This window comes from Pimephales promelas, chromosome 17, assembly GCF_988280905.1.
Source record: "Pimephales promelas chromosome 17, fPimPro1.hap1.1, whole genome shotgun sequence".
Lineage (NCBI taxonomy): Eukaryota > Metazoa > Chordata > Actinopteri > Cypriniformes > Leuciscidae > Pimephales > Pimephales promelas.
This window is the reverse complement of record NC_142785.1, coordinates 32,672,954-32,684,477: the sequence shown is the minus strand read 5'-3', so window position 1 is coordinate 32,684,477 and position 11,524 is coordinate 32,672,954. Positions and strand designations below refer to the sequence as shown.

General features: G+C 38.0%; 1 protein-coding gene across 3 annotated transcripts in view; it reads right to left on the bottom strand.

Annotated features, from left to right (window-relative positions):
• Window positions 1-11,266, bottom strand: part of plaub (plasminogen activator, urokinase b) — an 11,585-nt gene extending 319 nt beyond the window's left edge. The window contains exons 1-12 of one of the 3 annotated variants that reach the window (XM_039650347.2): window positions 10,812-11,261; window positions 9,875-9,952; window positions 9,327-9,372; window positions 9,121-9,219; window positions 8,087-8,192; window positions 6,904-7,001; window positions 5,984-6,022; window positions 5,329-5,515; window positions 2,951-3,102; window positions 2,481-2,621; window positions 2,112-2,260; window positions 1-880 (exon numbers count right to left, since the gene is read on the bottom strand). The exon at window positions 1-880 is cut by the window's left edge and continues 319 nt beyond it. In XM_039650347.2, the coding sequence (XP_039506281.2) occupies window positions 689-880; window positions 2,112-2,260; window positions 2,481-2,621; window positions 2,951-3,102; window positions 5,329-5,515; window positions 5,984-6,022; window positions 6,904-7,001; window positions 8,087-8,192; window positions 9,121-9,219; window positions 9,327-9,372; window positions 9,875-9,931 (1,266 nt within the window). In that variant the 5' untranslated portion in view covers window positions 9,932-9,952; window positions 10,812-11,261 and the 3' untranslated portion in view covers window positions 1-688. Of the gene's footprint in view, window positions 881-2,111; window positions 2,261-2,480; window positions 2,622-2,950; window positions 3,103-5,328; window positions 5,516-5,983; window positions 6,023-6,903; window positions 7,002-7,084; window positions 7,210-8,086; window positions 8,193-9,120; window positions 9,220-9,326; window positions 9,373-9,874 lie in introns of those variants that run through there. The other 2 variants (XM_089122410.1, XM_089122411.1) reach the window with 2 other exon arrangements.
• Between the last annotated feature and the right edge of the window lie 258 nt (window positions 11,267-11,524).

Sequence of the window (11,524 nt, the reverse complement as noted above, 5' to 3'; positions counted from 1 at the left end):
TTACAGTTACTTCTGATGTAATTGAGGTAAATACTGTGTATAGATCAATCCGATCTCACAGCGATTCGTATGCATTTTATGAGGTGTCTAAATATTAATTCATAAATTCGTATGAATTATTGTAAAATATGGATGAAAAAAGTGTGAAATGTCATGAGATCAGACATAAAACAATAGTGGGTTTAACATCAAAATATACTGTCTGATGTTAAAAAGTATGTTTTTATAATGTAACCTTCTCCACCTTGGTCAGTTTAAGGATAATTCATGCGATTTTATAGTATTTATTTGAAAGAATTAAAACAGATTAATTTCTAACCTTGTATTATTCAGCTGGTTGAGATTGATTTGGGATTTTGAAAGTAATTAGTAATTAAAAGTAATTAAATACTTTTTAGAGAGAGTAATTAATACAGCAATCTAATTACACTGTTGAAGAGGTAATTAGTAACTAGTAATGAATTACTTTCTTAGAGTAACTTACCCAACACTGAGTATAATTAATATTACATAGTTACACAACAATAGAAATGAAAACACTGTACAAATGCCACTGTACATTTCATGAACAATGCAAAATAATATGTTTACAAAGATCTGCTGTCATATCTTGGCAATAGAACAGAATATAAGAATGTACATGAACATGTTTGTTCTGTTTCAGGTGTGTGTGTGAGCGCAGGTAAACTCATGTTCTCAGGTGTGTGTGAGCTGTGAGTGACGAGAGGCCGGTTTTCTCCAGGATCCAATGATGGTAGTTGCTCACTTTAGTATAAACACCAGGACGAAACGGTCGGGAACATCCCTCTCCCCAGCTCACCACACCGAACAGGAACGCACGGTCTCGGACACGACACACCAGCGGCCCGCCGGAGTCTCCCTGAACACACACACACACACACATAAACATGTGCAATCTTTTCACTTCTGCCAATATACACTACTGTTTAAAAGTCGCAGATTCGGAAGATTTTTTTTTTTAATGTTTTTACGTATTCTGCTCATCAAGGCTGCATTTATTTGATAAAAAATACAGTAAAATTGTGAAATATTTTTACAAATCAAAATATCTGTTTTCTATGTGAATATGTTTTAACCCTCAGGTGCTCTTCGTTTCGGAGTCACACTTGTTATCTTCCCGGTCAAAAGTGACCGGACACCTAAAAATTAAATTTCCTCCATCCCAGTAAAACCAATGCAATTTATTTTTTTTTCTATAATATTTATTCTTTGTAATTTAGTATTTTGAGACAATTTGATTGAATTTATTAATATTTATCCAATATTTATGGTCTATTTTTGCCATGGAAAAATATATATTCTTTTCTATATATATATATATATATATATATATATTTTTTTTTTTTTTTTTTTTTCAAAAAATTATTAATGCAGTATTTTAGTTTAATATAGAGTCTAGGCCTTCAGAAAACATTTTTTAAGAAAATTAGCACCATCTGGTTACAGTATAGAGAAAAAGCGTAGAATCATGGTGTAACCACTAGATGGCATGTACAGCTCTCTATGGAGAAGCATGTGAATTAACCACTTTTTTTTTGGTGGATTTGAATATATAGTTGAAACAATCTCAAAAATTATTTTTTATTAAAAAAATGTAGAAAAAATAAATAATTTTTTTTGCATTTTTGTGTTTTTGTCAATTTCCCATTCATTAATCAAAATGTATTGGTGTGTAAGTGTATAAAAGTGTGATTTTTAAAATTTCAACACAGAAATTTTTTCGGTCAGAAATGACCGAAGAGCACCTGAGGCTTAAACTGTAATTTATTCCTGTGATCAAAGCTGAATTTTCAGCATCATTACTCCAGTCTTCTGTGTCACATGATCCATCAGAAATCACTCTAATATGAGGATCTGATGCTCAAGACACATTTTAAATTGTAAAAATAATTCACAATATTACTGCTGTATTTTGAATCAAATAAATGCAGGCTTGGTGAGGAGAAGAGACTTCCTTCAAAAACATGAAACAAACTTCTGAACAGTAGCGTAACTCGTAAAACAAAACCTGAACCTCTTCAACAGAAAGTAATGAAGCAGTAAAGAAAGTAGTGGCACATTTTTATAATAAATATTGTAAATAATCTGACCTTACAGGCGTCCGCTGTCCAGTCTGGACTCCCGGCACACAACATGTTGTCTGTGATGGCGTCGCTGTAGTACGCTTTACTGGAGCACAGATCCTGAGACAGCAGCTTCACCGCCGCTTCTCTGAGATACCGAGAGTAATACCACGACCCTGCTCAACACACACACACACACACACACACACACACACAACGCCTCCTCACTTTATTTCTCTCTCTAAATGTGAAACAGTAACTAGCGTTAAAAAGATAATTTGTTGCAAATTGAAAAAGTAATGCATTACTTTACTAGTTACTTGAAAAAGTAATCCGATTACGTAACTTAAGTTACTTGTAATGCGTTAACACTGCTCAACACACACTCTGCTGTACCTTCTCGCTCTTTGCCGTATCCAGTGACCTCACAGGACGTCCCGCGACGGAGTGAATGATGTGGTCCGGGGATGCAGACCGTCTTCACTGAGCGGGACTCTTTCGCACAGCGACCGCTAGGACTGCGAATCTTCAACAACGCTGGACCAACACACGAATCAATATATAATGCATTTTACAGTCTGAACCAACTAAACATATAAAGCTAATCTGACCTCGCTGAAAAACAGCAGGTGTTTAGTTTTGTATTGTGGATGTTTGTTTACTAGCTTAACCTGACGTTATAGGTATAGAAACACTAGTTATAAACTCAACCCTAGACTAGTGTAGTAATTCCAGATGGTCGTCTTAGAAGGTCGACGGTTAATTTTTTAAAACAATTATTCATTTAACGAAGAACTTTTATCCGCAGTGAATGTAGTTGTGTTGTTAGCATATTTGGATGTGAGTTAGTTCTCGGTCAGGATTACCGATGTCGTTGTCGTAGTTTCCGTCAGTGTTGTCGAAGTGTTCATGGATGAAGAGGTCAGAGACGTTGAACTCCTGCTCTCTCCCAATGTCCGTCTCGTTTATGGCGTTCTTACCCAGAACTACTGACAGTTTATGGAGATCAGTCTGAGCTCTGAAGACATGAAGAAGAGACCAATGGGAATGAACCATCCATTTATCCATCCATCCAACCAACCACCAATCCATCCATCCATCCAACCAACCACCCATTCATCTATCCACCAATCCATCCATTCATCCATCCAACCAACCATCCACCTATCCATCCATCCATCCATCCATTTATCCATCCATCCAACCACCCATCCATCCATCCACTCATCCATCCATCCATCCATTTATCCATCCATCCAACCACTCATCCATCCATCCATCCACCCATCATCCATCCAACCACTCATCCATCCATCCATCCATCCAACCACCCATCCATCCATCCATTTATCCATCCATCCAACCACTCATCCATCCATCCATCCATCCATCCATCCAACCATCATCCATCCATCCATCCATCCATCCAACCATCCATCCATCCATCCATCCAACCATCATCCATCCAACCACTCATCCATCCATCCATCCAACCATCATCCATCCATCCATCCATCCAACCAACCAACCAACCAACCATCCACCTATCCATCCATCCATCCATCCATTTATCCATCCATCCATCCATCCATCCATCCATCCATCCATCCATCCAACCATCCAACCACCCATCCATCCATCCATCCACTCATCCATCCATCCACCCATCATCCATCCAACCACTCATCCATCCATCCAACCATCCATCCATCCACCCATCATCCATCCAACCACTCATCCATCCATCCATCCAACCATCATCCATCCAACCACTCATCCATCCATCCATCCAACCATCATCCATCCATCCATCCATCCATCCAACCATCATCCATCCATCCATCCAACCATCCATCCATCCATCCATCCATCCATCCATCCATCCATCCATCCACCCATCATCCATCCAACCACTCATCCACTCATCCATCCAACCATCCATCCAACCATCCATCCAACCACTCATCCATCCATCCATCCATCCATCCATCCATCCATCCAACCAACCAACCAACCATCCACCTATCCATCCATCCATCCATCCATCCATCCATCCATCCATCCAACCATCCAACCACCCATCCATCCATCCATCCACTCATCCATCCATCCACCCATCATCCATCCAACCACTCATCCATCCATCCAACCATCCATCCATCCACCCATCATCCATCCAACCACTCATCCATCCATCCATCCAACCATCATCCATCCATCCAACCATCCATCCATCCACTCATCCATCCATCCACTCATCCATCCATCCAACCATCCATCCACCCATCATCCATCCAACCACTCATCCATCCATCCATCCATCCACTCATCCATCCATCCACCCATCATCCATCCAACCACTCATCCATCCATCCAACCATCCATCCATCCATCCACCCATCATCCATCCAACCACTCATCCATCCATCCATCCATCCATCCATCCACTCATCCATCCATCCATCCATCCATCCACCCATCATCCATCCAACCACTCATCCATCCATCCATCCATCCACTCATCCATCCATCCACCCATCATCCATCCAACCACTCATCCATCCATCCAACCATCCATCCATCCATCCACCCATCATCCATCCAACCATCATCCATCCATCCATCCATCCATCCATCCACTCATCCATCCATCCACTCATCCATCCATCCAACCATCCATCCACCCATCATCCATCCAACCACTCATCCATCCATCCAACCATCCATCCAACCATCCAACCATCCATCCAACCAACCACTCATCCATCCATCCATCCATCCATCCATCCATCCATCCAACCACTCATCCATCCATCCTCACTCTTTTTTGACCATCATGTTAAAATGCCCAACTTTACAGCAGCAAAACAACATGTTTACAGCCTGGTGCAAAAAGTGTTTTTGGTCTATATAGCTAATTTTGCTCTTCAATTTTTTTTATAACTCATCCGTTTCAATTATATTGAGTCTTAAAGTGTTGCATAATTAAGGGCGTGGCCACTTGAGTGACAGGTGGATTGCCGCTGATGTCACTACTAGCCGTTTGTGTGCTGTCTGGTAGCATCACGTCACCTCAGCTAATCCGCCTTGCTGCATATTTTCAGTTATCCGGGAGTGACGTGCTGCCAAGATGGCGACGGCCGGCTCCGCCCACTTTGAGCTTTTAAAAATGCTCTTCAGAAACACTACAGGTGACGTCACGCACACTACATCCATATATTTCTTTACAGTCTATGGTACTGACCCATTAGGGAAGCAGTGAGCGGCTGTGAGGATCCAGCAGGGAGAGATGAGACTCCCACCACAGGTGAACGCTCTTCCCCGAGACCTCATGCTGAACACGGCCGCCATCCAGGGGTGGAGCTCCACCGCGCTCAAAGCCCCGCCCACAACCTTCATGCTCCGCTCCTCCCTCTGGCCACACCTCCAGCCTGGACACATGAGAGACGCTCAAAGAGATACACTGGAAAAAAATTGACTTAAGTTATTTCAGTCAAAAACCTATTTCAACTTAAGTTACATTTTACTGACTTTAAAAAATAGGTTGAATCTTGTATAACAAAAAAAGTTGAAAATGTATTGTATTAACTTAATTTGAATCAATGTAAAAGTATATGTTGTCATAACTTATTACTCATATATTTTTTTACAGTGTACACTGTAATTTATTATTGATTTTTTTACTTTTGTGAAATCAACTTAGATAATTTATGTGGCGCAGATAACATAATATTTTGAGTTTCTGTTGATTAAACCAATCTCCTGATTGTATTAACTATTTTTTTTTATTTCACTGAACTTTTTGAACATTTTAAGGCAACCAGGTTACCTTTTTAAGTTAAATCAACAATAATTGTTTAACAGTGTACTACACATCCACACAGCGATCTCAATCTCACCTGACTGCGCATCTGTCATGTCTTCAGTAATATCAGGACCTGCAGAGATCAGATGCACCAAACTGTTCAATATGCCTGTCATACTGTGCAACAAATACAGATCCTGAAGTATTTCAGATATCAGATATTATTCACATGAAAAAAGAGGAAAAATAGCTTTAGTCTGTCAGTCTTCTTAGTTAAAGTCTCCCTGTAGGCAATCTTTGGTCACCAAAATGACACGAAAACATTTCTTGAAAAAAGAAATCTCATGCCTTAAAATATCTTGAATGTAATTCGACACCCTTGCCTCATTTAGTATACGCGGTTCAATGAATATGCAAATGAGCCCCGCCTCCACCCACTCGTTCAGCTCAGTTGACGATCACACGTTGATCTGATTGGTTACAAGGTCGTTTGTGACGTCAGAAACACCAACGATTTCACACCATGTTTTTAAGACTGTTGGTTAGGAGGAAATACTCAGCAATTCTGTCGACTTATGAACTTAGACATGGTGTGTCTTAAAGCGTATTAAAAACACCACATACACACATAAACAACATCAACAGCTGGATTTACACCACAGGGGGACTTTAAATGTTTGTTGGTTTTATTAACTAGCTTGTCAAATATATATATATATATATATATATATATATCACATAACTGATTTATGTCTTTCTATATTATTTATATATTGCACATGCAAATTAGTGCAGCTTCTAGTGAGCTGGATATATTGCCACATTAAAGCGATAAAGAAACACGGACGAGTCGACGGATGAGTAATAAATAGTGGGACTGGGACATGCTTGATGTTAAAAAGAGTTATTAAAAGTGCAAAAGAGAACTCATATTTGCACAGCTTTCTGATTTTAAATAGATTTTCATGCATTACGCTTATCTCTGAGAGATGAATAGAGTGTAAAGGACAGTACTGAGATCTCGTGTGCATCGGGGAATATCGCAGTCCTCTCGGATGATCCTGGACTCCTTTTCCACGAAACACCACGGCTTGCGGCTGAAGTCTGGGTTGCTGTGGGTGTTGGAACATGTAGTAAAGTTATGATGGATGAAACTGACATGATGAAGAGAAATGAACACAATTAGCAGATTTACATGAGCAGGAATATTCCAAACAACACTGGAATGTATGAGCGGCACAGGCTCGGGCAGGTGTGTGTGTGTGTGAAGGTGTGTTTGTGAATATTTCTGCAGAAAATCTTCATGTCTGGACTTGAGAATAAAGGGGAATATTGCAAATATGACCAAGAACACGTGCGTGTAAAAAGTAAAAAATGAATTGCTTTGCACTGTGAAGAAATTCTCAGTGTACTGTAATGTACAAAAAAAATCATATTTATATTTATCATGCTAATAATTGTATAAAATGATTGTTTAAAAGTACTACTTCTGGCAGTAAAATATAATTAAATGTTAATGTGGTAAATTGTGTTTAATTATCGTGAAAATAATATCACAATAGAAAAATCTTTATCAATTACATATATTATTAATTGTATGACAGTATTGATTTACTTTAAAAAAAGTAAATAAATAAATGTTATTAATGGGTTACATGTGTTTCATTGTGTTTAATAATGTCAAAATGCAAAACAATATTTCTTGTCCAAAAAAGCTTCTTTTTTATGCAAAACTAATAAAATAAAATTAAAATAAAATATTCTTTGTGTACAAATTGGTTTACTTTGAAACATGATTAATAATGGGGCAAATATGTTTGATTGTGTTTAATGTCAAACATAAAAATAAAGTCAAAATGCAAAAAGGCTTAATTTTCTATATTCAAAACTTTATCAAATTAAATAATAAATTAACTTTTATTATTATATTATTACTAAATTAAAGGTATTTAAAACAACTATTGTCTCGATTTTTTTTTTTTTTTAATGGGTTGAGTTTAATTACATTTAATATGTCAATTATTTCTTTTTTGGCCCTGGACATGTCGGTTCTTGGCGTGTTTTTTTGTGAGATCTGCTTATGAATTGCCATAAACTTGTTTTCTTAAATATTCCAGTCTTCAGGACAAGGCATGTTGATATAGTGTTGATTATAGTCGCCGGGTCACAGTAACGGGTCTGTTTTAGCTCAACTCGCCTGCAGTGTTTGTGTCGACCCAGTTCCAGACATTCCCGCCCACTCGCTGAGACAGACACGGGACCTCTGTGGAGACCGGCCCCGTCAGAGCAGGACATCGACACATCTACCAGAAAACATCATTACACACACACACACACACACACACATCTGGTTTACTATCTTTGTGAGGACTCTCCACAGATGTAATGGTTATTATACTGTACATACTGTATTCTCTCCTCTTACACTAACCCTATCCATCACATGAAACATTCTGCATTTTTACGTTTTAAAATAAAAATAATTCTGTATGATTTATAAGCGTGACACGAGTCCCAATGAGTCTGTGTGCGTTCAGGTTTAAAGGGATAGTTCACTTTGAAATTAATTTTTGCGATGTTTTATCTTACCTCAAGGGCATCCAAGATGTAGGTGTCTTTGTTTCCGTAGTATTTTCAATTTTGATATTTTTAGGTCAAACCGTTCTTGTCTGTCAGTCATATAATGCAGCTCTATGGTCACCACGTTTGTGGCTGTGGTTACAAGAGGTAAAAACAATATAAATACTGTTGGTTTTCTCATACAAACCACTCATTTCGTGTCTTAGGCCATCAATGTGTACTTACATTTACGAGTCATTAAATCATGTTTAATCTGGACTTCTCTGTGCATGCTCTTTGAGGTGGTGACCATAGACCTCCATTATATGACTGACAGACAAGAAAGGTTTGACCTAAAAATATCAAAATTGAAAATACTGCTGCAACAAAGACACCTACATCTTGGATGTCCTTGAGGTAAGATAAAACACACCAAAAATTAATTTCAAAGTGAACTCTCACTTTAAAAGGGATACTTTTTTTGTTTGGTTCAATCGTTCTTCAGAATATCTTCCTTTGTGTTCAGCAGAAGAAATAAACTCATAGAGGTTTGCAACAACTTGAGGGTGAGTAAATAATGACAGAATTTTTTGGGTGGAGTACATTATCCCTTTAAGTCCCCACCGGGATAGAAAAACATGTACACACTCTCTCACACACACACACACACACCTGTCTCACAGCTGGAGCCGCTGAAGCCGTCAGGACAGAGACAGATGATGTGCCGTCCCGACAGAGTGAAGGACGTCCCACCATTCAGACACAAAACTCCTGCAGGAACACAAACACAGGCCTGAGATCAGATCACACTGCGGGACTGCTGAGATATTAATGTGAAGATTAATATAATAAAGCTCAGAGGAAGTGTGTGTCTGCACCTGTCTTGTCCTGTGGGGCGCGGGGGAAGTGTGTGTGCTGGGCTATCTGGAGGACAAGCGAACACACACGGAGTTCAGTCGAGACACAACACCATTAACATATGTGTGGTACACTCTTAGAAGAAATGGTTCTATTTAGAACCAGAAATGGTTCCATCCTCCGCTTCATATATGGAACTCCAAAATGGTTCTATATAGAACCATTTTTTTTGGGTAAAAGGTTCTACTGGCCAAGTATCTATATAGAACCCAGAGGAACCCTTTTTTTAATAGTGCACTCTAAAAAATGCTGGGTTGTTTTAACCCAACTTTGGGTCAAATATGGACTAACCCAGCCGTTGGGTTAAATTTTTACATTACATTTTTAACCCAACATTTCGGGTTTGTCCATATTTGACCCAAAATTGGGTTAAAACAACCCAGCATTTTTTAGAGTGTGTATAGAACCTTTTAGGGGTTCCAAATACGTAGCGCTGATAGAACCTTTTAAGGTTCTATATAGAACCTTTTCTTCTAAGAGTGTAGTAGTAGTTATGAAGCACACTTACACAAACTGTGAGCGCTGCTAAAACTAGAGTTAATCTCAGACTGCAGAACACACACATTTCTCTTTTGACCTTCAGACGCTGAAACACAGATCATGTCATTAAAAGCAGGAAAGGTTTGTTTTACAAGTTCACAACGGAGAAATTTCCTGGGAAAATTAGTTATAAAATAAATTTCCTGTACAGCCCAGGTCAGACAGAACAGGCCTGCAGCGGAGACGGAGAAGTGTGTGTGTGTGTGTGTAATAAAGGCAGCTCAACAACGTCTTAAGATGCCAGACGTCTGCAATCCAAAGTTAGAGATCTCAGACATAAACTCAAACATGTCTCATTAAAAATGTTTCCACTCAACATTATCCAACTTATCAATAAATAAATAAAAGTCATCCCAACATAATCCAATTTATTAAAATAAAATAAAAATCTTCCCAGAGCAAATTATCTGAAACGATCAACATATCCAAATAAAATCAAATAAAATTTTAACCCCAACCCCAGAGCAAGGGGTTTAAAACAAACAACATATAAGACATTCCAATAAATAAAATTAAATGAAAATCTTCCCAGAGCAAATAATCTGGAACTAGCATAATGCAACGTGTCAAAAATAATAAAATAAAATAAACAGTAGCATTAATAAAAAATAACAGTAAACATGATCTGTAGTACAACACATCTAAATAATAAAATGAAATATTAAACTAAATAAATCCGTCAGAATGACAAGTACATTAAAAATGTTCTGTGCTCTCATGGTTCATTAAAAACAGCATGCAATAATGCAATCACTTGTAAACAATGATGTTATATTATTGATATATATTATTGACTGCATATCTTCAGCATCATTGCAGAGCACAGATCATCTCGTCATTAATATCGTGCATCTGGATTATTTTCAGACATGCATGAGCTTGTGTATCAGCATAACTCAACTCACCGGTGTGTATCAGATCAGCAGGACTGGAGTGTGTGTATCAGATCAGCAGGATTTATATAGAGGAGCGTTTGCTCTGATTGGCTGCAGGAACAGGAGTGTGTGTGTGTGTGTGTGTGTGTGGAAGTTTGTCTGAAACTATCAATGGTGATTCTTTTATCAAACATTATCTGAACTGGTCTATAAATCCATTTTATTTTTATTAATACATCTAAAGCCTCGAAAATAATCACAACATTTTTGATAAACCTGAACACACTGTCTCCGAGACTTAGACTGGTTTATCAAGTAAAAGTTTTCTACACTCTTAAAAGAAATGGTTCTATTTAGAACCAGAAATGGTTCCATCCCCTGCTTCATATATGGAACTCCAAAATGGTTCTATATAGAACCATTTTTTTTGGTAAAAGGTTCTATTGGCCAAGTATGGAACCCCAGGGTTCTATATAGAACCTAGAGGAATCCTTTTTTAAGAGTGTATAGAACCTTTTAGGGGTTCCAAATACGTAGCGCTGATAGAATCTTTTAAGGTTCTATATAGAACCTTTTCTTCTAAGAGTGTAGTGTAATTGTACAAACGTTCCCTTTCAGCTCGAGCTTCACGTGTCTTCATGTGATTTTTATAAAGATATTTATGCATTTTTATCCGTATAATATAGTATATATTATAGCAGATTCTATAATATATACTAGCTATATAGTATATATTATAATTT